Raw genomic sequence first — 24933 nt, forward strand, 5'->3', positions numbered from 1 at the left:
CTACTTCTCATTCAGCCCCATCCCAATGTAAACAGGAGCTGTTGTTCTACAGAGAGGGTGCTGGTAATTATGGAAGAGATCTAATTGTGGGCACATGCTGGGGCTGGAGACAATATGTGAAGAGGGAAAAATGGGGTCAAGGAGGACCCTTGGATGGAGGTGACAGACATTGGCTGGGAGACTGGAGTACTGTGAGATCTGGGGATGGAAGCAGGGTGTAAGAATGTGGTGGCAGCCAAAATGAGGGGTGTTAGGGTGGTACTCTTCTGCTCAGGATATGATCACCTTGCCATGGTATTGGCATCCCCTCGGGAAAGAGGGTGCAGGCCAGCCCTTCCCTTGGGAAGGGCTGAGGGGACTACTTTCCCTAGGTAAGGCAGACCACTTTGTTAGTCACAAATTCTCGTAAAACTGGGCTGCAGATTTTAGTCGTGCACAAAGCCCTTGGGCAACCCAGTGTATGGTGCAAGAGTCCAAGCAATGAGCTCAGCTCCCCACTACACTTGTCAGGCACCAGGGCTTGCTCTTGATGGTTTTTGGCCTCCTGCCTCTGGACTAGAAACCCTTCTGTCCCTGTGCTGCCCAAGGTCCAGGCTTTTCCTTCTGCCTCCCAGCAGGACATGGCTGTTGCCATCAAGTTTGGAATGGGGCGAGCATTTGGCATTTGGAGGGCTGGGATGGCAAGAGGTGAAAGAACAGCTCAGAGCAGCTGTTTTCAGGCTGCAGGGCTTGGTCTTGCCATGGGAATTTATAGGAGCCAAAAAAGAAGGGGAAAAAAGGGTTCAGGGCACAGTGTTGCGGGCCATGTGTGTTTTTTAGAAAAAATAACCACTCAATCAACAGTCTGCATAGTTGTACCTACTCCTGGGGGAGGAAACTCCTGAGAGTGGGGCACTGGGGGCGAGCAAAGGGCAAGCAAGGGGTAAACTGCACACTGCTCTTTGCACAATGCTCAGCACCCGCTCACCTGCCCCTTCCCCAAAGAGTTGGGTATCTTGTGTTTGGGTTGGTTTGTTGGGGCGGTGTTTGTTTTCTTCTGCCTTTCTGACGAGGGCTGCTCAGCCCGATAAATGTGTGGCATAAGCACAGGCAAAATGTGTGTGCCCCTGACATGTGGTGGAGCTGCCCCTCCTTCAGGCTCTGTGGCTGCAGATCAGCCCCTGGCAGGGTAGGCTCATCCCCTCATCCCGGGGTGCTGTGGGACGCCGCCTCCAAAATTGGCACGGCACTAATCAGGCAGAGCCTGTCTCGCCTGCGGCGGGGCGATATGGTCACGCCGTCATCTCCACATCCTTATCTCCTGGGAGCAGGGGAGCCGGGTGGGGAAGAGTGGCCAGAGAGGAAATGACCAAAATGCCCACGGGTGACAGGCGTGATGGCTGGCAGAGCCCAAAAAACATCCCAAAGCGATGGTTGCACCCTGTCCACTTGCTTGCAGCCAGATTGTGGCTGTGACAAACATCCCAGCCTCAAGAACAGGGAAAACCCACAGCTGTACAGCACCATGGCTGTATGGGAGCCAGCACCCCAGCTCACATAAGGAGCTTGCCCTTAAAAACAGCCCATAAATCTTTTAGAACTGTGGTAATCAGTCCAGCAGTCAGAGGCAATGCACCTTTGCCATTTATTTTTGTCCTTCAAGCCTGCTCTGCCCCTGGCTATGGCCAAGCTGAGTGGCTTCATGTTGGGCTGACCACACTGCATTGCACACCGGGGACTCAGAGCTGAAGCTCTGATGAGCACAGCTGGAACTTCAGCTAGTTTCCCTGTTTTGCTATTAAAAAAGCACAGAAGCATTTGGATCTGAGTACCACCAAGACCAAGTCCCACTGCTGAGGATTTTGAGTCTCTGAAAAGGAAACTGGGTAAAATGAAGTGTTATCACTGACATTAATTGCCAGAAGTGCCCTGGTACTCTCAGAGGCCTATGAACAGCTGTCCTGCCCCTACAAGGCAGGGGCTGTTGCCCGAAGGATCACAGTGGACACGGTTTGACCATTTAAGACAAAATCTGCAGCTGGAAATGTGTAAATCCCCATGGGGTCTGGTTGAGCTCAGTGCAGGGAGGGAGGAGAAGGTAAACAGGATTACAGAGAGGATTCTTCTGCCAGGCTCTGTCCTCTGGGGTTTGTTGGAGAAGTGGGATTTCCCAATCTCTGCAGACTAATGCCAGACAGGGAAGGCTCAGGAGGCTTGGAGTGGTTGGGTAGCAATTCTTGAGGAGAAAAGTGGGTGTAGGGTGTAACCCACCCCATCCTGGGCATGGTGGCAGGTTCATGTGGCCAGAAATACAGGCATGAACCTAAGATGGCCATGGTGGCATGTGTGGCCCATGGGAATAACTCTTCCTTCTGGGTGAGTCCCCCATGCTGCCTGCAGTGGGGTGCCAAAAGCGCTGGACCCACTTCCCAGAAGCAGCAGGGCTTGCATTGCTTGGCAGCATCTCCATTCCACCTCCAGCCCTGACATCCTGCCAGGGGCTGGAAAATCCTCTCATCCTCTCAGTCCTGACCAGTTGATGTTAAAGATGCATTGTCAAAACAGTGCACGGTTCAAGGGGTGCATTCCAATATCAAGTGGGGTGCTTGGGGGTTTACCTTGACCAGGTTACCCCCAGGTCCAAACCCAGCAGCAGCTGCTGCTGTGACCACCTGTGTGCCTTCCCTCCAGTGAGTTGCCTGGGGGCATGGGATCTTCCCCTTAGACTGACTGGCTAAAATTTAGGGATCTAGTCTGTATGAAAGGGCCAGAACCTCCATGCACAGAGGAGAGCGTGTTTGTTTGCCAGCAGCGGCACCCGCCGGAGGAGGCTGAGCAGCCCGGATCAGCTGCAGGAGCTGCCCAGGTGAATGTCTGAGATTAGACCCCTGAGGTGGCCAGAGTTAGGTAAAGCATCTGTCCCTTCCTGCCACCTTTCCCCCCACTGCCTTCGCCTCCCCATCACTGCACTGGATTGATAACTGCTGCCTGGGTTTTAGGGCTGGAGGCTCTGCAGGCAGCCTGTGGCACTGCGCCAAAATTCCTAAACCCCCCCTAAACCTCCTGGTCTCCCCTCGGAGGCCGGCATACAGGCAAGCCACTCGTGACGGTTACAAACTTGGATGCAAAGAAAAGCAGATGGGGCCTTATCTCTGTGCCTGGGCTGCCTACGTGCAGGCAGCCAGCGGTTTATTCCCAGATAGGGAAAATGAGAAGTCCTTCAGCCAGTCAAAATGTTGTACAGAGGCCACCAGAGCTCCCTGCCTGTGCTCTCCAGATGGGATGGAAAGCTATGTATTTATTAGGTCTTAAACAAAAGCAAACCCCAGGGGAGGTGGGAGGGTGGTTATTCCTCTCCACAATTAGGAGCAATTTGCTCCTAATAAAATCAAAATGTTTTCAGGTGCTAAGAACCTTTCCCACTCCCCAAATAGAATAGAGCATGTGAAGAAACTCCATGAGGGAGGAAGGCACAAGGAGATGCCTTTGGTCTTTCCATCTGTGGGAAAGCATCAGGGGCCTGATTGTCTTCTCCCAGGCCAGGTCCTCACATAATACAGGAGCAGCTATCAAAGACTTCTATTTAAATGTAGTGATGGGACAAGGGGGCATGGCTCTAAACTGAAAGAGGGCAAGTTTAGATTAGATATTAGGAAGAAATTCTTTACTGTGAGTGTGATGAGGCACTGGAACAGGTTTCCCAGAGAAGTTGTGGATGCCTTGTCCCTGGAAGTGTCTAAGGCCAGGCTTGATGGGGCCCTGAGCCAGTTGGTCTGGTGGAAAGTGTCCCTGCCCATGGCAGGGAAGTTGGAACTGGATGATCTTTAAAGTCCCTTCCAACCCGAACAATCCTATGATTCTATGGTTCTATTTCTAATTTTTATTATCTTGATTTCTACTTTTTCTGTTATTTCAATTTCTGCATTTATATTTGTATTTATGTATCTATACTGGAGTTTAATGTGTACTTCTGTGTGTCCCTGACTGGTGGTTTTCATGGCCCCAGACACCCAGGGCACACAGAGGTTATTGAGAGGTGCTCACTGTGTATTTTAATGCCATGCTGGAGCACTGGGACATTTGGTTCTTCTCTGAGCCCAGCATGGCTTGTTGGTGGGCACCAGGTGGCTGCCCCCGCATGTTTTTAAAAAACAAGGGGAAAACATCATCTAAATCCTACAGGCAAGATGATGATAGCAGCTATATTTAATCTCCCAGGAACAGCCGACTGCTCACCCAGCAGGGAAAGGATGGCTGATTGCCACTGTGTCCCTGCTCTGTCCCCTCACTAAGAGCTGTGTGTGTCTCCCAAAACAAGGGGACAGCCTGTTATTTGTGACCCCTCGCCATTCACATGCAAGGGCTGAGCTGGTGTTCCTAAAGCACCTGGTGGAGAGCAAAGGGACAGAAGAGGGAGTAGCAGCACTTGGCCATGGGCTATTGCTGCTGAGCTGACTTGTGCCCAGTGCTCCCCCTTTTCTCCTTGCTGCCATCACCAGTGTCTTCTCTAGTGTCCTTTCTTGCCCCCTTAATGTCTTCCACAGCATCTTTCCTTGTCCCCTGATATTTTCCCAGCGTGTCTCTTTGTGTCGTCCCTAAATGTCCCTCCTTAACCCCCTGTGTCCTCCCTAAGTGTCCCTCTCCTCTTGATGCTGCCCTGAGTACCCCTGACATGCCTGTCCCTCTCTTACCGGTGTCCCCAATGTCCCCTCCAGTGTCCTTCCTTGTCCCTACCCAATATCCTTCCAAATGCACCTGGCACCTAAGCTGCCCCACTAAATGGCCCCTGCAAGTCCTCGCTCTTCTTTGTCCCCCGCCGGTCCCGCCAGTGTCCCTCCTTGTCCCCACCATGTGTTCCCCCAAATACTCTTATTTATTCCGCAGTGTCCCCCGCACTGTCCCTCCCTGTCCCTCCCGGCGGGTCGGGTCAGGGCGTGGCAGGGGACACGCGGGGACACGGGCGGCGGGTGGCGCGCGCGGGGCAGTCCTCCCCGCGGTCCGCACCGCGGCTTTAAAGGGAGCCCGCGGCGGGCGCGGCCGCAGAGGCACCAGCGGGGGCACCGGCGGCAGAGCGGCACCGGCTCTGCTGCGGCTTCACCCACCCACCGCTCCCTTCCCAGCCTCTCCCCGCCCAGGGGCGAGGGTCCCAGGCCGGGCGGGCCACGCTTCCAGCCGCGAGGGCATAGCGGGGCATCGCGGGACGAAGCACTCGCCATGAGCGACAGCCCGATCCCACTGCCGCCGGCTTCGGCCACCAAGCCCAAGCGGGCCCGGTCAGCGCGGCGGCCGGCAGCCCACCCTGCCTACTCGGACATGATCACGGCAGCCATCCGGGCCGACAAGAGCCGCGGCGGCTCATCCCGGCAGTCCATCCAGAAGTACGTGAAGAGCCACTACAAGGTGGGCCAGAACGCCGACGTCCAGATCAGGCTGGCCATTCGGCGCCTGCTCGCCGCCGGAGTCCTCAAGCAGACCAAAGGAGTTGGTGCCTCCGGCTCTTTCCGCCTAGCCAAGGCCAGCAAGGCGAAGAGGTCTCCAGCCAAGAAGAGGAAGAAGGCAACCAGGAGAAGATCCACTTCGCCCCGGAAGCCGGCTAGGTCCAGGAAAGCCAAGTCCCCGGCCAAGAAGCCCAAATCTGCTGCCAGGAAGGCCAGGAAGAAGTCAAGGAGCAGCCCTAAGAAAGCCAAGAAGCCAAAGACTGTTAAGGCCAAGTCCCTGAAGGTATCCAAACCCAAGAAGGCGAAGCGGTCGAAGTCCAGAACCAAGTCCAGTGCCCGGAAGTCGCCCAAGAAGAAGTGAGAAGTCTAGAGGCGTTTTGGTACTCTCCCCATTGGTTCTGTAAATAGCTGTTGCCTTTATTTTTACTCCTTTCCATTGCATTTTATAAAGAATTGATCTACTCCTGAACAGAAATAGCTTAAACAAGGCAGATGATGAATGAAAAAAAACCAATTTTAAAGTGTTACCGGTCTGGGTTTTTATTCTGATGTCTCAGAAATTTCTTGTGTGTGTGTCTGTTGGTTTTATTAATGCTGGGCTGCTTGTTGTGTGTTGGGAGTGATGGTGACTCTGTGTGTCTGTTGGGGTCGTGCAGGATTTCAATTCCTGGTCCTGCCCCAACTCCTGGGGGTTGTGTGTTTGCTGGTGCTGGGCAAAGACATTGGTGGGAAGCCAGAACACATGGCTGCAAAAGCCCTGGCCTTCCCTGGAGGGAGAAAAGGGATCCCTGCTCCCTCATCCGCTGCTGCGGATCCCCACAACGGGGATGAGGTGAGGAATGTTGGGCTGCTGGGTGTGAGGTCCAGCTGGTGCTGGAGATAACCAGGGCTGCCCGCCTGCCTGTGGAGCTGCCTGAGCATGGCTGGGTGGTGGCAGGGACTTTTGGGGCAGGGATGGGATGGAGAAGGTGGAGCGGGGCCAGAGTCTGTCCACCTTGGCTTTCAAGGAGTGGAAGGTGTCCATGAAGTGGGAAGTGGGATCACTGTAGGGAAAGAGGACAAACACAGCCGTAAGCAGCTTTGCTCCCTAGGGAGGAACATCCTGAGGCAGTGGACAGCTCTGCAGGTGGGCTGGGGTGGGCAGCTAGGGCAGGGTGAGGCGGGACTGCAGGCTTGGCCCTGCTGTGACCCGGGGGCTCTGGCTTTGTGCCCAGTGGAGGCTGGCACGACTCCAGAGCCTGCCTGGCCCCTGCCAGAGCCCCTCCCTGGGCTGGGCTGGGCTGGGTGATCCTGACAGCCAGGGCTGGCAGGCAGCCTGTGGGCTGGCCTCACTGCTCACCAGGGTCTGAACCTCAGGCAGGGGCTGTCTAATCCCTCTTGGCTAGAGACAGAGAAACTTCTTGATCATCAGGATCCCCAGCTAGCTGGGCCAGGAGTTCCAGAATCCCAGGGGCTCTGGGTGCCCAGTACCCTTGGGCTTGCTGTGCCTAAATGTCATAAGCCCATGGTCCTCACCCTCTCTGATGGCTCCCAAATCCTTCAGCATGTTCTTCCTGAATCACTTGGGCAAATGGTGCCTGAGTCTTTTAGCCATTAAGGATTCCAAACTGTGTACTTCAGGGTACTGAATTCCTTGGTCTGGATGCATCTAATCCCTGTGGGCCCTTGTTCCTAAGACCCTTGGATCAAAGGCTTCCAGAACACCTAGGCTGGAAACCCTGAACACCTTTCAAGAGCCTGGTACCTAATTCCCCTGGAATGAGTGCCACTCTGGCCGCAGAGTTCCCCAGTCAGCTGTAGTAGAGGAAGGAGATGCCTAATCCAGATGGAACAGGTTGCCCAGAGAAGTTGTGGATGCCCTGTCCCTGGAAATACTCCAGCCGAGGTTTGATGGGGCTCTGAGCAACCTGGTCTAGTGGAAGGTGTCCTAGCCCATGACAGGGAGCTTGGAAACAGAAGATTTTAAGGTCCCTTCTAACCCAAACCATTCTATCATTCTGTGACCCTTTGTGTCTAAAGCCACTAAGCCTGTAGTTTGGCCAGAGGTGCTCAAATCCCTTGAGTTTGGGTATTCTAATTGTAACCTGGTAAATACTAAACCTTTCTGTCCAATGGATTATTGGTCACCTCAGCTGGATGTACCCACACAGTACAGCCCCGTGGTTTGTTACCCCAGTGGTGGGCACCCATAAACCACCTAGCTGCAAAGATCCAAGTCACCTGTACTAAGGACCCCAAATCCCTAGGTAGAGGCACCTAATGCTCCCGGGCTTGTTATCCTTAAGGTCCGTGATGCCCTGTTGCTAGGAAATCCCTCAGACCCTAGTACATAACCCCACTGCAGGTCCTATATCCCACAGATGACGTGCCCCCAAAATCCCTCAGACTCCGTATGGCCTGGCTCTGGGGCGCCTAAACCCCTCAGACTCCGTGTGGCCTGGCTCTGGGGCGCCTAAACCCCTTGGGACAGAGCCTCTCCTCCAAGGAAGGTGCCGAACGCCTCCTGGAGAAAGTACCCAAGCGCTTCCAGCCGCCGCTACAGCCGCGCCCGCCCCGCCCCGCCCAACGTGGGGCGGTGCCCCGGCGGCCAATGGGCATTGGTCGGTAATTAACCCGTGATTAATTAGGCCGATCGGGCGCCAGGGCCCGCCCCGGGGCGTGCGGATCGCCGGGATGTGGCGGGCGGCGGCGGTGCGGGCGGTGCGGGGCGGCGGGGCCGGCGCCCCCCGGTCCGCGTCGGGAGCGGCGGCGGCGCAGCTGCGGCGGCGGCTGGAGAGCGAGCTGGAGGACATCCGCGGCGCCGGCACCTGGAAGAGCGAGCGCGTCATCTCCTCCCGACAGGGTCCCCACCTCCGCTTGGCGGGCGGCGGCGCCGGTGCGTGCGGGGGGCGGCGGCGAGGAGGGCGCTCGGTGCCTTCCGCCGGTGCCATGCCCCTGCTTCTCTCTCTCTGTTCCCGCAGGGATCATCAACTTCTGCGCCAATAACTACCTGGGGCTCTCCAGCCACCCCGAGGTGATCCGAGCCGCTGTGGAGGCCCTGGAGAAGTTCGGCGCTGGGCTCAGCTCCGTCCGCTTTATCTGCGGTACCCAGGTACCGGGCAGCATCCCCTCCACCGCGGGCCTTTCACGGGGTGTCCACGCAGACTCCCCTCTCGGCATTCCCACTTGGCATGCGTGCAACAGTGTTAAGTTACACGTGGCCCGGTGAGAAAAAGAGCTTGCCAAGTCCCCACTAGCCAAAGATCTGAAAATATGCCAATTTAAACCATTGCAACACCTGAGAGCAGAGAAACTAAACATTCCCCCCCCCCCCCCACCCCCCCTTGAATTCAGAAAATGAATGTCTTTTTCTCTCTCTTGCGGGTCAAAATTACAGTGAACCTGATTTGAAGTGGCTCCATCAGACCCACCCCGGTTTATCCCTGCTGGAGCCTTTTTTGAGCTCTGCCTGGTTAAGTGTAAAGAACAAGGAGAGCTTCTCCCATGTACATGGGGAGCTTGGAGTCAGTCTCCCTGCTGAGCTTTTGGCATCCAAACCCATAATTATATTTTAGGGCTGCATTTGCTGAACACAAGTAACTTCTCCCACGCACACACACCTTTTCTGGACAAAACCTGGCCTGTTTCCTCCCCTTGCAAGTCAGCATTTAACAGCAGTGGGCAAGCAAGAACTTGTGCTGCCCCACTGTTGACTCCTGCTCCTCTCTTCTCTTTAGAGCATCCACAAGGACCTGGAGGAGAAGATCGCACGTTTCCACCAGCGGGAAGATGCCATTCTCTATGCCAGCTGCTTTGATGCCAACGCTGGTATCTTTGAGGTTCATAAGGCTTCCCTTGTGCTGTGCATGGAGGAGGGAGGTGACAGTAATGTGGCTGCCATCCCTTCCAGACGCCCTGCTGTGAGCTCTGTGCACCAGAAAAGGTGGCAGTGACTGGTGGTGAAGAGCCCTGACTTGGGGCCCTTGGACCAGGGAAGCCATACAAGAGCATTTAACCAGCCCTCACCTCCCCTGTCTCCAGTCAGCTGCAGCTCTTGGGGAGGGATCTCATTTCCTCAGAGGTCTGTACTCCCCCTTAAGGTGTAGGTGAGGGGAAGGGGTGATCTCACAGGCATGTTAGGGAAGGGGGAGGGAGGTTTTGAGCTCAGAAGCCACAAGCAAGAGCTTGGCATAAAGAAATCGGGGGATAAGGTGACTAGGAAGGAAATATAAAGTTCAGCAATGCCAGGAGAGATGTGGCAGCTGGAATCAATCACAACCTTGTTCTCTGTACTGAGGGAGGCTGGGAAATCTTGGTGAGGTGGCATCCAGAGCAAAGGATGATCCTTTCTGTTTGGCATGGCCAGGTCCTGCTGACCCCAGAGGATGCAGTGCTGTCGGATGAGCTGAACCACGCTTCCATCATCGATGGGATCCGCCTGTGCAAGGCCAACAAGTACCGCTACAAGCACATGGACATGCAGGACTTGGAGGCCAAGCTGAAGGAAGCGCAGGTATGGAGGGCTGCTCCCACCCCAACACCAGGGCATTGCTTAGCTGTGCTGCCTGTGCAGTAGCCAGTGCTGGAGGGTGAGCTCTGCCTTCTCCCATGCAATAGGCATTGTTTTTGCCAACAGGCACAGGTAGGCATGGATAGGCAAGGAGGCAAAGCAGCTAGTTGTGATGGGAATACCCCCATCTCAGTTAGATACATCCTCTCCATTAAGAGTATGTCCCTTTGCCAGCCCCTCAGGGTGACAGCTTCACCCCTGGGATGCCTTTTTCCCTCCAACAGAAGCATCGACTGCGACTAGTGGCCACTGATGGTGCCTTCTCCATGGACGGTGACATCGCACCCCTGAGGGAAATCTGCCAGCTTGCCCAGAAGTATGATGCCCTGGTCTTCATTGATGAATGCCATGCCACAGGATTCCTGGGACCCAATGGGCGGTAAGTGACTGCTTCAACCCTGTTTCTTCCTCCTACCCTGACTACTTCTGAAGCAAGGCCAAAGGTGCTGATGGCCGATGTGTTTTTGTGTGGGGACTCCTTGAAGGCTTTGCACCTCACCTTTGGACTGAAAGGAGATACTTTAGCAGTGATTCATCCCAAAGTGACAGCTGTTCCTCAGTGTGTAATGGATGGTGTGACCATCTCATCTGCCTCTCCTGGCAGGTGCGTTGTTTGGACTATCAAACTTCTGTGTGGGAAGTTTGAGCACTCTCCCATCTGTAAGGGATGAAGGACCCATGCTCTTACTTTGTGAGGTCCCAGCTTAGGCTTTCTGCAGGAGGGGAAGGTCAACACTTGGGTTGAACTATCTCAAGGGGCTGTACCTCCTTGTCTAGAAGGAGGGATGCCAGAGAGCTGGCTGACGTTGCTTTGTTTCCCTTGAGGTATCCGGCAGCTTTCCTGGTGTGTGCTGGCACAGCTGATAATGTGACATTCCTTTTTCTACAGGGGTACTGATGAGCTCCTGGGAGTGATGGACAAAGTCACCATCATCAATTCCACCCTTGGAAAAGCTCTTGGAGGAGCTGCAGGTGAAGGCATTTTCCTGTCCAGGGTCCTGCACGCCCTAAAGAGCTCTACAGCATCACTCTTATGTTTCCTTCCTCTGCCTAATGATAGAGTAACAGATGCATGTTATCCTCTTCCACTGGTGGCATGAGCCTTGGTTTGTGATGTTGCTGCAGGATTAAGGGAGATCCTGCCATGTGCTCCTTACACCTTCATCTTTCTCATGCATTTGCCTTTGGGATCAAGGTGGAAACTCTTGGTCAAAAGCATCAGCTGTGATTTTTAGACCTGGTTTGTACCTAAATTCCTGCTATAGGTGTCAGGTTGGCTTTATCAAGGAGCCCCACTCTAAACAGGTCACCCTGGGGTGCCCAGTCCAATTCTCTCTCCTCCATCTGCAGGTGGGTACACAACGGGTCCCAAACCCCTCATCGATTTGCTCCGCCAGCGTTCCCGCCCATACCTCTTCTCCAACAGCTTGCCCCCTGCCGTGGTGGGCTGTGCATCCAAGGCCCTGGACCTGCTCATGGAGAGCAATGCCATTGCACAGTCTATGGCTGCCAAAACCCAACGGTGAGGGGGCCATGTTGGGGTGGGAGGAGGGGCAGCTTTGTTAGGAATGAGTTGTCTGTGATTTATTCACCGTCACCCCCTGGATTTGCAAGTCAGAGCTCAGGGGAAACTGCAGGATGTGCCTGTCTGTGTCAGACAGATGTTTCACATCTGGATGCTCTGTGAGCTGGGGCACATCTGCCCCTCAAGGATCTGCAGCCCCATTTTGCTGAGCAGGACACGGTGGAGGTCACTCCAAGAGGAGAGATCTCTTCCCTGCACAGAAGATAAACAGTGGAGCAAACCCTACCCAGTTCTCAGTGGTCAGGGCTCCCAGGGGAAAGAAAGGCAGTGGTCTCCAAGGACAGGGTTGATGAGGTTTTTACTCATCCTGTTGTTCCCTTCACCAGGTTCAGAACTAAGATGACAGCAGCTGGCTTCACCATCTCAGGGAAAGACCACCCCATCTGTCCGGTCATGCTGGGGGATGCTCGGCTGGCGTCAGTGATGGCAGAGGACATGCTCAACAGAGGTGACCTGGGGAGGGGGCTCAGCATGCAGACACATTCCCTGAGGGAAGGGACAGTTGGTGGTGGTGCCACCATAAGCCCTCCTCCAGAGGATGTTCCTGAATGAAATCCAGTACTTCTTCACCCTCCAGCTGCAAATATCCTCATGGTCTCCCCCAGATGTTGCTGGCTTCACCTTCTTTCTCTTTTAGGGAGGGGATTTACATTAATGCTCTTGTCCTGCCATGCTGGACTCCGTCCCCATTGCTAGCCCTAAATCTCATTTCCATGCTTGGGAGCAGATGGCACTTGAAAACCCTGAAGCCTGGAAGTGGTTATTGGGAGGGGAACTTTTCTATCACCCAGTACACCTCAGCCTGCCTCCGTCCCAGCCAGCTCTGACTCTGCCTGTGTTCCCTCCCCAGGCATTTATGTCATTGGCTTCAGCTACCCCGTGGTCCCCAAGGGGAAGGCCCGCATTCGGGTCCAGATCTCCGCCGTGCACAGTGACGAGGACATCGACCGCTGCGTGGAAGCCTTCACCGAGGTGGGACGGAAGCACGGAGCACTGCCTTGAGGGGCCAGAAAACACCTCCTCAGCACCATCCCTGCCCACAACCAAGTGCCTCTGATGGGGAAAAAGGCTTGAGCAGCACGCTGCCAGAAGTAGGACCATTCCTCAAGGCATCACAGCCTGCATCCCATGAATCAACCAGTTGGCTGTTGCAGTGTGCTGGCAGTAGCACTGGCAACCAGCACTTAAAAGTGTCATTAAAGGTGTCCTGCAGCACAGCAGATATTTGTCTGCCTCCTATTTCCTCATCCAGGAGCTGCACCCCATCCCCGTCCTCTCATGCTGTGACCAGACACTCTGGTATGCCTTCCCTGAAGCCTCAGGCCAGATGCTGAAGTGCTGCAATTCCTGCTGTCTCCTGATGGAAATACAGCGTTGCTGATGTGCTTGAGGTTTTCTGCTTCTTCTCTGTTGTCCTGTGGGTGCAGCAGCATCACCCTGGCAGATCTGACTGCTGCAATTCCCCACTGAGGCAGGGGTGTTTTCCAGGCCCTTTGCAACCTGTGCCACTGGCAGCTGGTTAGGGAAAGAGGACATGGGCCAGCCAAAGCTCCAGTGGTCCTTTCTCTCCTTCTCACTCTCAGGTGTTAGACGTGAGGCTTGCTTGGACCCCGGCTACAAGGCTTTGCCAATTGCTTCAGTGGTCTCAGACCTGCCCTGGGAAAGACATCTTGCCCCAGAGAGGCCATCAGGCAGCATGCAAGCTGACGTGGCAGAGGCCAGCAGCATGGTGAGAGGATCTGCATCTGACAGAGGCCTAGGCCAGGGGCAGAGCAGAAACCTTTAATTTTCTTCCACGTGGCAGGAATCTGTGGATTTGTTCCTCCAAGCTGTGCTGGTGTAGCATTTCAGCATTCAAGCAGGCGCAAGTGGGACCTGGGCATCCCTTAGGATTGCTTTGTTTGCATCAGTTTCACTCCAGATCAGAATCTGTGTGTCCTGCCAGCTGCCCCTGTGCTGAGTGTGCTGCAGTCAGGGGCAGATTCCAGCTGAAATGGAGTGTGCTGTGCCTGGGTGCTGGAGCACTGGGTCACTTCAGCAAAGACCTGCTCTGAAGTCACTACGTGTCGCTAGGCAGTCAGGGAGCAAACTACAGAGCAGTAATGTCTGACCTGAACCAGAGCAACTGCAGAAGAATATAGGTGTTAATCCAGGATTGTAGGGCTTTACAAGGATGCAGAGGACAGAGGAGAAACAAGTTCTATAGGTTCTACAGGACTGCAACCAAACCCTGTTAGAACAGCTGGTAGTGTAACTGTGTGCTGATTTTGTTTAGTTTTCCATCTCCACAGGCCCTGAGCTCAGCCTGCTGATAAACTATGATATGGAGTTCACTTTCTGTGGCACCAGGCCCTTGCAGTGCTGCAAACCTTTTTCAACAGGGCAGTGTTTTGGCATGGGGAATGTAGTGGGGAAGGCAGGAGGATTGCTCTCAGGCCCCTCATGCAACCTGGAAGAGATGAAAGTTCAGCCAGATGGGCTCGGCTATAGGGAGGTTGAGACCCGAAACTGAATCACTGCTGGTCTGAGCCCAGTGCATGTGCACCCCATGCTCCCCCTGCCTGCACACCTCCACTGCACACCTGTACCACACTCCCTCACATTTCTGTCCTGCTGGTCCCCCGCCCTGGTCTGCCTCTGCTCCATTCAGGGACAGACAACCCAAGCAGTTTAACCCTGCTCCAGCTTTCACATCCTCCTCACTGGGAGAGCAGCCCCACAGATGTCCCACTGCTCAGCTGCAGGCCAGAGCAGCAGCAGCCTTCCTCCTGTGATGCTCACAACTGGTTTTGCATGCACATGTGGGCTCTCCCTTCTGTTCCTCTTCTCACCAGGTGCATTGACCTCCCTCTCCCTCGGCAGCTGACTCCCTGTACTCTGCCTGCTTCAAGGCCAAGCTCAGCAGCAGACTGTGGAGCTGTCTGGGGAACAGCCTGGGGAGTGCTGGAGCCCCGGGAAGGCAGAAGGGTCAGACAATGGCACGCTGGAAATGAATAATGCAGTGCCCGTTGACTCGTAGGCATCATGTTAATATTGAATTCCCAGGCAAATCCTCCCACTCTATTGCTTCAAGGCCTTCCAGCCTAGGTCTGATCTACAGCTCTAGGCAGCTTTTAGCCCAGAAAGCAGAGGATGTTTTGCAGAGTGGAATGTAGAGGCAGATGCCACTTTTTGAGGATGCAGTTCCCACCCTGGGCTCCCTGGCCTACCCCATAACCCTGTGTGCTGCCCTGGCAATCCTGGGTCTGGAGCTGTCACCCTTTGCACTGTGGGATAGGTGGGGGATCCATGTATTTCACCCAGTTTACCTCAAAGTAGGGGACTATCCTATCCCATCCCATTTTTATACACACCTAGCCTCACAAATGCTTCCAAGCCCTGAGTCCTGGCCCACACCCCACTTCTTCTACCCTCACTAAGCTGGCTTGTTGCAGTCCCAAACCTGTCCCGCTGCCCACCAATTCACCCCAGCCTCTCTCCACGTTGCTGTTTCCACCCTGAGCAGTGGCCCACCTCTCTCTACCCTTTCTCTGCTGGAATTCCCTTGCCCTGGCTCCCGGCCTGCAGCCCCACCCAGGCAGGCAGGGATGCCCCAGCTTGGACTGAGCCAGCTGGGGCTGATGCAAACGGGGTCTGAACCTGCTGTTCAGTGCCATAATTTTCCCATCCCTAATCCTTTACTGGAGATAAATGCTGCACAAGGGCCTCCGCTGGTCCTAATGCCTCACGGCACTGGTGGGTGAGGGGTGAAGCAGCTGCACTCCCCACCCAGGGGTTTCGGCGAGACAGAGCAATGACCACAGCCATCCCCACTTCCTTTCTGGAGGTTTATTTCTGTTTAGGGGATTTCCCCCCAGCTCCGAGGGTGAACCCAGGCAGCCGTTTGCCTTTTCGGGCCTTCTGGCTGCAAGAACAGGCACCGGGGGGTCCCTCCGTAGCCCCCCCGCAGCCCGTTCAGTGGCAGGAGCACTTGCAGGCGGCCACGACGGGGTAGGGGATCTGCCGCCAGGCGCAGTTTGGGGGGCCGGGGTGCTGCGGGGTCCAGCAGTGCCAGGCCAGCAGCTTGATGCGAGTGAGCTGTGCGGGGCGGCAGCTCATGCCGGGGGGCCAGGAGCAGCCGGGGGGGCCGCTCTCGCACGTGGTGTGGCGCACCCAGCGCGGCCAGAAGATGGGTCCCAGGTCGACCCAGGCGGAGGTGAGGCGGCAGGAGGCCCGTTCCACCAGCCACTGCCGCAGGCGGCGGGCCAGGACCCCCGGTAGCTGCGGGGGCAGCTCGGGGGCGGCGGGCAGCAGGATGGGCAGCTCCAGCCCCTCCACCTCTCGCCACAGCTTGCGGTGATATCGCCCCGCACCCTCGGCCAGGTCCCTGCTCATGGACTCCAAGTTCTCCTCGGGGATGCTGCCGTTGCGACCGCGGGGCTCCTCGGTCGCCATCCAGAAGGGGTCGAAGGCCGAGCCCAGGAGCCGGCGCAGCCGCCCGGGGCGCAGGTGCCGGGGCTTGGGGGAGTAGCGATAATCCTCGGGGGAGAGGGACAGGCTGTAGGGCCGCACCGGGGCCGAGGGGTGACCGCGCAGCAGGTGGGCGGTGGGGTCAGCGGTGCTGGACGGTGGCAGCAGCGGCTCCCGGGGCTCCTCCAGAGACGGCGGTGGGCCTGGGATGGCCGGTGGTGGCAGCAGGCACAGGAGGAGGAGGAGGCAGCTGCGGTGTGGTCCCTCCATGGCAAGCAGCACTGTGGCAGGCTGTGCCCGGCTGCAGACTTGCACTCCGCCGCATCCCCTGGGTTATCACTGCGTCCCGAGGCACGGCCTTCCCCTTTTCCCTGGTTACAGCGGCTGATAGGGAGCTGGCGGGGACACCTCGCTCCTTCCCACCAGAGGGGCAAGTGGTGGGGAGAAGCTGCATGGTCCCTCCTGCCAGGCCGAGGGTTGCCACTGAGCCAGTGGGGATATTGGGGCTGCTGTGGAGGGGAAGGGGCCAGCGCCTCCTTCTCCACATCCTGCTCCATCCTTGGAAGAGGTAGCCATGACTTTCCCAGTGAAGGGAAGCTGGTGGCCTTTGAGTCTTGCTGAGAAAGGATCATCAAGCTGCACTCGGTCTTAGTGCACCTGGAAGTCCTCAGGGCACAGCTCCTGTCACCAGGATGGACATGGCAGCAGAGTGGCAGGGCAGGAGGGCTGTGTGGGTCACTGTCCTCTCCTGGCACATCAGCCAGCACCCATGCTGTCTCAGGCAGCTGTGATGGAGCTGCACCTCTGGAGGTGGCCATCCTGGAGGTCTTGTCCTCCCTCCCACACTGCAGTACTGGTGGAGTGCAGACCAGGACTGGATGAAATCTGAAACCTGCTTTCTCCTCCTTCCCTAGGTCAGATGTTGTGGGAGAGGCTCGATCTGCTCAGTGCTGTGTTAGTAACAATTAATAATAGCTAGCAACAGCAATTAATTGCTCATCTTCCACAGGGTTTAGGGCCCTATCCCAAGGACAGGGCAGGGACAAGGCTCACAGTGGTGGGATATTTATATTCTCCGGAGGTGTTGGACAACACATTCTGAACACCCGGCATCGAGAGGTGGCTGCTGAGGTCCAAGGGACCCTTCTCCCCCCCATCCCCCCTCTTCCACCAGAGAGTAGTGAGCTTTCTCTCTGCCACCTCCTTCTCAGCAGGAGGAGCAGGGAGCAGCTGAGCCTGCGGGAAAGCTGGGCAGAGAGGAGTTAACTCCAAACCCAACCTCAAGGAGAGGGGAAAAAAAAACCAGAGATCTATGGATCAGCAGCAAGAGCAGAGGGAGGGAAAAGGGGGAGTCAGAGAGAGAGGAGAGGAGCTCTGGAAGGAGGGAGAGCAGAGCTGGTGGCAGGCAGAGGGAGGCAGCGGAGCACCGGGCAGGAGTGACTGGGATGGCTGAGCTGTCCAGATAAACTCTTCAGTGCTCTGCATCCTCCTGCTACCACTGCGTGGGCTGGGCTAGACGTCTCCCCCCAAGCGAGTCGCAAAGCTGCAGGCACTTCCTCAAAAAGGTGAGTGCTGGCTTCCTCTGCTTCAGTGGGGAGATCCCATGGGGCCAGATGGATAAACTGGAGGGTAGCTATCAGTAGGACAGAGGGGACCAAAGACACAGAGAGGCAGGGAACAATCTCTTGGTGTGATACACAAATAAGCTGGGAAGCAGAAGTGGCATGAGCTGAGGGATGGGGGAGCATGGAGTGAAGGAGCTTGCATGACCCAAAACCAAGTTAATTGCTTGTCAACAGTAGCTAGATAACAGCTTTTTTCTTCTCTGTTATTGCTCAGAGAAGGACAATTTGTTCTAATGATAGCACAACAAGGGGAAGGCTTATTCAGAGATAGGCTGTTGGTGTTCCCTGCCTGAGCACAGTGTTACTCAGGGCTGGAGGAAGTTTTGCAGCAAATCACAATACCTTAAGCTGTGGTAATAACAGCCTCATTCACGATGATCGTCATGTTGTATTTCAGGTGGCTTCAGGGTCTCCTCCCCATCCTCACCTACCTGCCACCACCCAGCCCTTGACCACCTCTCTGCTTCAGGAAAAGGTGCCCTTAGTTGCCTCTCCTCTGTGGAGCATAACTACTGCACAGGGAGCAGGGAGCAGCCAGCTCCAGGGTGGAGGTGGTCCCAGCTTAAGGAGTTCCCTTGGGGTAGGAATGTGTTGGGGTGCTGCTGCTGCTGTGGGGTGTGATCCAGGCATCCCTGCTGTCAGAGGTGGCACAGCCCTGGGCTCAGTGTGCTGGGACCACTTGCAGCCCATGGGAGCCCCCTTCCCCATGGTCTCATGGCCAAACCGTGTTGAACAGTAGCCAGGGTTTAGACTTGCTTAGACAGGGATTTAGCAGCTTTGAGAATGCAGGAGGAATGTTGGGAAGGCCAGGTGGCAGGGCAGGGGGAAACCTTCAGGGTGCTGGGAGTACAGGAGGTGTTCTGATAGGAATGTAGATCCAGGCAGGAGAAAGAGGCTTCAGATGTGGACTGACTGACCGCAACAGCATTCTTGCCAGCAATGTCATGAGGGTCTCAGTGGCATCATTTAAGCAGCTGGTTGGGATTGGCACCTCTGGGAGAAATGTGGGTGTCAAAGGCTGGGGTCAGGCACCTTGGGGCCTATTATCCCTTTCTCCCCATGCAGGTCCCTGCAGTCTGACAGGAAGATGCCGGGGGGATTGAATGTCTCTTCTGACAGCCCGGAGTTACGAGCAGCAGGGATTATTGTGCCTGTCATCTTCTCCCTCATCTTCCTCGTGGGTACTGTGGGGAATGGGCTGGTGCTGGCTGTGCTGCTATGGAATGGCCAAGTCAAGTACTCCACCACCAACCTCTTCATCCTCAACCTGGCTGTGGCCGACCTGTGCTTCATCATCTGCTGTGTCCCTTTCCAGGCCACCATTTACACCCTGGATGGGTGGCTCTTCGGGGCCTTTGCCTGCAAGGCTGTGCATTTCCTGATCTACCTCACCATGTATGCCAGCAGCTTTACCCTGGCTGCTGTCTCTGTTGACAGGTAAGTGTCCCCTTCCCTTTGAGCTCTGCAGCTCAGGGACACTCTGTTTGCCACTCTTGAGCTAAGGGTGGGAGAAAGGCCACTCCTTGTCCTCTTGGTGTCCTGTAAGAAGCAGGTCGGGTCTCCCCAGAGGTAGGGCCAGCAGAGCCAGCCTCCCCAGCTCCCCATGCCCTCTCCCTCCAGCAAGCCAAGCTCTCAGCCTAATTACCCAATGCTCACTTGGGAAGGAGGAGAGTCCACCAAGTGTAACCAAGAACAGCAAAACCCCCAGGGCAGCAACACAACTCAGAAGAAATCCTTCTCTTACCTGGTTCAAGGTTCAAGAGATACACTGCTTGCCCTTCCTGAGCTAGCACAGCAGAGTGGATGATAGAGATCCCAGACCCTCTGTTGGGAACCCTCACTCCCAAAAAGTTTGGGAGGGAAGAGATGGGTGGCTGCATGAGAAGGGGTGCACAGATGGCAGCTCCACAGGGCAGGAGAAGTAGCTCATCTCACTCATGTTGTGTTGTGCTCTCTTTGTCTTTCCCCTCCTTGCCAGGTACTTGGCCATTCGCTACCCACTGAAGTCCCGGGATCGCCGCACATCCCGAAATGCAGGAGTGGCCATTGTGGTAATCTGGTCACTGTCACTGCTCTTCGCAGGGCCTTACCTCAGTTACTACCAGATAATCCATTACCACGGTGTGCCCATCTGTGTCCCCATCTGGGAGGACCAGCACCGAAAGGTTCTGGACATCGTCACGTTTGTGTTTGGATACCTGCTGCCCGTGACCGTGGTGAGCCTGGCATACACTAGGACCATCAAGTTCTTGTGGACCTCTGTAGACCCCATAGAAAGAATCTCAGAGTCTCGGAAAGCCAAGCGTAAGGTCACCAAGATGATTGTCACTGTGGCCATCCTGTTCTGCCTCTGCTGGTTGCCCCACCACCTGGTCATCCTCTGCTTCTGGTTTGGCCACTTTCCCTTCAACCGGGCCACATACGCTTTCCGCCTGGCTTCCCACTGCCTTTCCTACACCAACTCCTGCCTCAACCCCATTGTCTATGCCCTCATCTCCAAGCATTTCCGCAAGCGTTTCAAGCAGGTCTTCACCTGCCTCTTCTTCCAGAACAAGATCAGGAAGAGGAAGAAGAAGAGAGTTGGAAGGAAATTCCATATGGTCAATGTGGAAAGAGGTTTCGCGAACAGGACGGGAGCTTTCTATGGAGGCAACAGTGAGGTGACCCAAGTCTCAGAGGAGAACACCAGGAAGAGGGACCTTGAAGGTGCCACTTGTGCCAGAGCATGGACTCGGCAGGTACAAGATGCCGTGGTCTCTGTTCAGAAGGAGCTGCTGGAGGAGGGAAGTTTGGCAACAGCTGGCCATTCCCTAGACATGACCCCTCTAAGGGGAACTGTAGGCAAAGACCAAGAAGAAGCCCTAGAAAAGGGCTAGAGAGGCAAGAAAGAAGTCTCCATTTGCATCACATTTTCTGACCACGTCACAGGGGTTTTGCTTTCCTCCAGGATCATCACGCCCACACCTTATCCCCACTGAGATGGTTTTATGTTGGCAGTGAGAGATGAGCTCACTCATTCAGACCCATTAAACTGAATTCAAGTCCCCCAGAACTCCTCGACCACCTTCTCCACAATCCTGTAGCCATGTCTGAGACCTGCCGTCATCCCAGCTCAATATTCACGGTAAACTTCAAGTGACTGCAACAGCCCTCCTTTTCCTTAATTATGTATGGTGTTTAATTAGTGCTGTGTGAATCCTGAATATGTAACTCTTAATGTGAGGCAGATCTGCACCTACGATTTCTTAAGAGATGGTGAAAGATGGGAAGCTCAGCAAAAAGTGTTCAGGCAAAGCTGTGACATTGTGGGACACCCAGACTTCCACACTGAAGCTGGGAAACAATTACAGGTTCTCATGGCACCAGTAGGTGTCCTGAGCCCTGCATGGGCTACAAAATCCTCTGGTGTCCTCACTTGTCCCCAGGCACGGTGCTGGAAGTTGTGTCAAAAGTAAAGGGGTTTTGGCCCCAGCCAGTGCTGTAGGCATTGTACCGTGGGGCTGGGTGACATCAGGCAGCTTGCAGAGCTGTGATGTGCATGAGCAGAGCCGTGATCTCCCCCTTATTTCTCTTCTTTTTCTGTTCCCTACGTCTGTTTGTGTAAATCTTTCCCTATTGCTTTGTCCTGCCCACTCTTAATTCCCAGGTGACGTGGCATTTCTAACGCTCACTGAAGCTGTTGTATGCCTTGCTAGAGCTCAGCTCCAAGGATATCCCTTTTTTTGTGCAGAAGCCAACTGAAGAGGAAGGCCAACTGCGCTAGGAATTACTTTCTTTTTCCATTCAAGTGCTTGATGCTGCTTTCTGCACTTTGAGCCTCCCTTGCCTCTATTTTCTGATTTTTCCACCTCTCTCCTTTCATGGTGGCTGCCACTCCTCTACAGCAGATGTCTTTCAGAAACGTGTCCAGTGTGCCTTACCCACCTTCCTGGGAACAGCGAGTTCTGCAGCCACCCTTGGCACATGATGCCATAGCTGGTGGCCAGCTCTCATGGCCTCATCATTTCTACAGGTGAAGACTCACTCCACAGCCCAAAGCATTGAAGGGAGAAGGGAACAGCAGTCAGGAACAATGATGTGGTACAGCTGGACACTGCCTGTTCTCGCCCAGATGCAGCTGGGCTGTTTCTCACCCCTGATCCTGCTCCTCCTGGTCCCAGCTTGCAAAAGGAGCAGATCAGATCAGAACTGACTGCTGCACATTGGGGTGAAGCCTAAATGAAACAGGACAGAGAGGACAGGGAAGATCTTGGGGAAAAAGTGCATTTAGCATGACAAGTGGCTGCAAGCCCTGGGTCCCTTCACGAAGCTCTGCCTGGTGCTAAGCCCTGATTTTGGGGAGCACATGAGCAGGAAGGGTAGGCACTGATCCTGGGTTGGGAAGGCTCTGGAGCCAGAAGGGAATTCCTGACTATCCGGTAACAGTGTACATGCTCCAACTGGTTTCTCAGCTCAAAAGCAGAGGTGAAGCAAAGATGTCACATCCTTGATACAGAGTCAGGTTTAATTAAAGCTGAAGGAGCTTGATTGCTGCTTTCCACGCAGCCTTCCCTCCAGACTGATTGGCATTCTGCAGTCTCTGCTCCCAACCTCTTGCCTTAACTAATTACTCTTTTCTCTTATTTTCTATCCTACTTTTTATTACTCAGGCTGACAAGCTCATCTTTAACCCTGCAGGGGCTGGTTTGCCACATCAGTAGAGTGCTGCTGTTCCAAGATCTGGAACAGGATAAATGAAACCGGAGAGGTGTGAGCAGGTCAGGGCTTTGCATCTAGTGGTCAGCACCAGCCCTTCTCTGTGGAGTGACTTAGTCCTGCCAACTGTGTGCTGGTTCTGGTGTCTGGCATCTCCCTGACATGTGTGACATGAGTCTGACACCACTGGGAGGTGTCAGACCCAGGTGCCAAGAAGCTCATCCTGCTTATGACCCTGTGTGTACATCTGGCAGCCCTGGGAAGGGAATTCTGGTTATTTCCTTTTGGGTTTAGCTGCTGGTTCCTAATCCATGAGTAGCCATAACAGGTTGCCAGCTTATTATTTTAACTCTTCCAATAACCATGTGCTCTCCTCCCCTCTAAGAGATTTCATTAAAAAAGCCCAGAGGAACGTTGTTTCCCACACCTCCTTTATCATCTTCTTAATCAAAACTTGCTGATTCCTCCACCTAGTCGCCCCACGGGCCCTGGCCTGCACGGGGCTGCTCCCCCAGGCTGGCCAGGCACAATGCATGAAGAAGGCATCTTTCTGTAAGTACCTTTCTGTGATGGAAGAGATCTTTGCTCACAGAGTGAGCAAAGGAAGCAGGTGAAAGGGTGGGAAATTTGCCAAAGATGTTTCATGGGGCTTCCTTAGCAGTGCAGATAATTGCTGTGCTGGTTTTGGAGTCTGCTAGAAAGGCAAAGGTGGAGGAAGTAAACGAGTTCACTGTTGGAGATTAATTATTTCAGCTGCTGAAGAGCTGAACAAATTCTCGATGTTCACACACCTTGCAGTGTGCGCTTCGCATTCGATTGTGTGGGTGAAGTGGCTGCTCCAGAGAAAGGTCATTTGCTTAGTAACATCCATGCAGCTTTGCTGGGAGGCCTTGTCAGGGCTGTTGCTTCTCTGTGGGTCCTCTGTGAGACACAAGCAGGTTCTCAGCTCTTTTCTTATTTGAGCCAGATCCTCAGTCTGGCTGGTTTTGATTGCATCTTACAGCACAGCAGCTGCTGCAGAGCTAGGGAGGTTGCTACTGGGTTCAATGGCTGGGAATTCAGCATATCACATGCTCTGAATTAGAAGGGGAAACAAAGTGTATTTGGAGGTCAAGCAGTGGTGAGAGGGAAGCAAAGCCTAAAGTCCCAGTTGATATCGTGGCCCTGAGAACAGGGATGAATCATTGCTCAGGAAGGGATCTGGGGGGTGCATTTGATGGTGTAGCACAAAGAAAATGAGGAGGTTGGACTGATTTTAATAGCAAAATAAATAGCAGAGGGAAACATGTGCTGTTGTTTCCATTCTCCATTACTGCAGCATACACCTCTGGGAGACGCAGAAAACTGCCACCAACCTCACGGGTTGTGCAGGGAAATCTGTGGCACAGGGTGCAAGGACAGAGAAAAACTGCTGGGAAAATCTGAAGTCTCCAGGCCAGAAGCAGGAAGAAAACCAAGCAGTGCCAGTCAACAGCTCTCAGCACAGTGTGAAGCCATGTTTCCTTCTCCCCTGGAAGAGCTTCTTTCCTGCCCCTGCACCTAACTCTCATTCTGGATACAGCTGCTGAGCACAACAGGATAGTTAAGGCTCTGGTATGACTGGCTGACGCAAGGAAACCTAAAACTTTTCTCCATCCAGTGTCAAACACATGATATGGCTCAGGGCAGCCCACAGCTTCAAGGCCTGAGGCAGGAAAGCAGAACTGACTGCAGTGATTCATAGAATACAACTCCTACCTGATACATTTTATCCCCACTGAAAACCAGACACGCTTTTCTCTTTCTTACCTGGTGTTACTGCCAAAGCAGTGGCAAAACTTCCTATAACCATTTGGTTTTTTATTGCCTCTCCTCCCACGGAGGGAGCAGTGCTGCAAAAGAAACAAGACAATTGGTCCTGGCTGGCTGCAGCACCCCCACCTTTCCCCTCTGTCAGGAGCTGTTAAGAAAAAACCCAGCGCCAGGGAAGACAAAGGCCTGAAGAGCTGTGGACAACATCACGTGTGCCAAGGCTAAAAGCCACACTCTGAGTCTCAGCTAGATGTGTTCCTGGGTTTGAGGTAAGCTTCTAAGAGGTGTCTACTTAGAGACAACATGAGCAACCGAAGTAACTGCAGGGATAAAGAGCATTTCAGTCACCTGCTCTTCAGGCACCTTAATGGTCTCCTCAGCAACAAGGCTGCTGAGGGGGGAAGTGCTGGCAGCTGAGTGTATGTGGACATCAAGACTGGGCTGTAAAGACAGGAAGAAACAATTTCAGTAAAGAGTGGGCATGAAGGTCACCTGCTCCTCACATAGGGGCCATGCTGGAAGTTCTCTGCCCTGCCCAGATGTCCTTCCCCAACCCGTCATCCTTTTACTGTCTCTTCACAGCACAGCCATTTTATCCAGCATGGGGCAAGGCATGACTTCTGCCACTGGGCAAGGCTGCTTTTCCTCTTTGCAAAAGAACTCCTCTTCCAGCTTGAAGCACTCCTGCTGGGATTATCTTTCCTCTATTTGTATGGATTCACAGCAACTACCTAGATTTTAAGTTTGGATTTCTCGGCCGTGGGAGTCAGGATCAGAAAAGGTCAGCCAGCAACCCTGTACTTTGATCTGCAAACAGAGTGG

General features: G+C 54.5%; 4 protein-coding genes across 4 annotated transcripts; 3 read left to right on the forward strand and 1 right to left on the reverse strand.

Annotated features, from left to right (window-relative positions):
• Positions 1 to 5006: 5006 nt before the first annotated feature.
• Positions 5007 to 5944, forward strand: LOC116442716 (histone H5). Its single transcript, XM_032106053.1, has one exon. It carries the CDS (start codon positions 5194 to 5196, stop codon positions 5776 to 5778), a length of 585 nt encoding a protein of 194 aa, XP_031961944.1. The 5' UTR covers positions 5007 to 5193; the 3' UTR covers positions 5779 to 5944.
• A 2131-nt stretch (positions 5945 to 8075) lies between these two features.
• Positions 8076 to 12771, forward strand: GCAT (glycine C-acetyltransferase). The gene is made up of 9 exons (XM_032106052.1): positions 8076 to 8292; positions 8378 to 8508; positions 9134 to 9235; positions 9763 to 9909; positions 10191 to 10345; positions 10856 to 10938; positions 11317 to 11488; positions 11878 to 11999; positions 12402 to 12771. Exons 1-9 carry the CDS (start codon positions 8091 to 8093, stop codon positions 12551 to 12553), a joined length of 1266 nt encoding a protein of 421 aa, XP_031961943.1. The 5' UTR covers positions 8076 to 8090; the 3' UTR covers positions 12554 to 12771.
• Positions 12772 to 15377: 2606 nt separating this feature from the next.
• On the reverse strand, positions 15378 to 18359 carry LOC116442719 (noggin-like). The gene has a single exon (XM_032106058.1). It carries the CDS (start codon positions 16268 to 16270, stop codon positions 15506 to 15508), a length of 765 nt encoding a protein of 254 aa, XP_031961949.1. The 5' UTR covers positions 16271 to 18359; the 3' UTR covers positions 15378 to 15505.
• Positions 18360 to 18691: 332 nt separating this feature from the next.
• Positions 18692 to 23595, forward strand: GALR3 (galanin receptor 3). The gene is made up of 2 exons (XM_032106054.1): positions 18692 to 19062; positions 19604 to 23595. The coding sequence occupies exons 1-2, from the start codon at positions 18713 to 18715 to the stop codon at positions 20499 to 20501; spliced, it is 1248 nt and encodes a 415-aa protein (XP_031961945.1). The 5' UTR covers positions 18692 to 18712; the 3' UTR covers positions 20502 to 23595.
• Positions 23596 to 24933: the final 1338 nt, after the last annotated feature.

Source organism: Corvus moneduloides, chromosome 4, assembly GCF_009650955.1.
Source record: "Corvus moneduloides isolate bCorMon1 chromosome 4, bCorMon1.pri, whole genome shotgun sequence".
Classification (NCBI taxonomy): domain Eukaryota; kingdom Metazoa; phylum Chordata; class Aves; order Passeriformes; family Corvidae; genus Corvus; species Corvus moneduloides.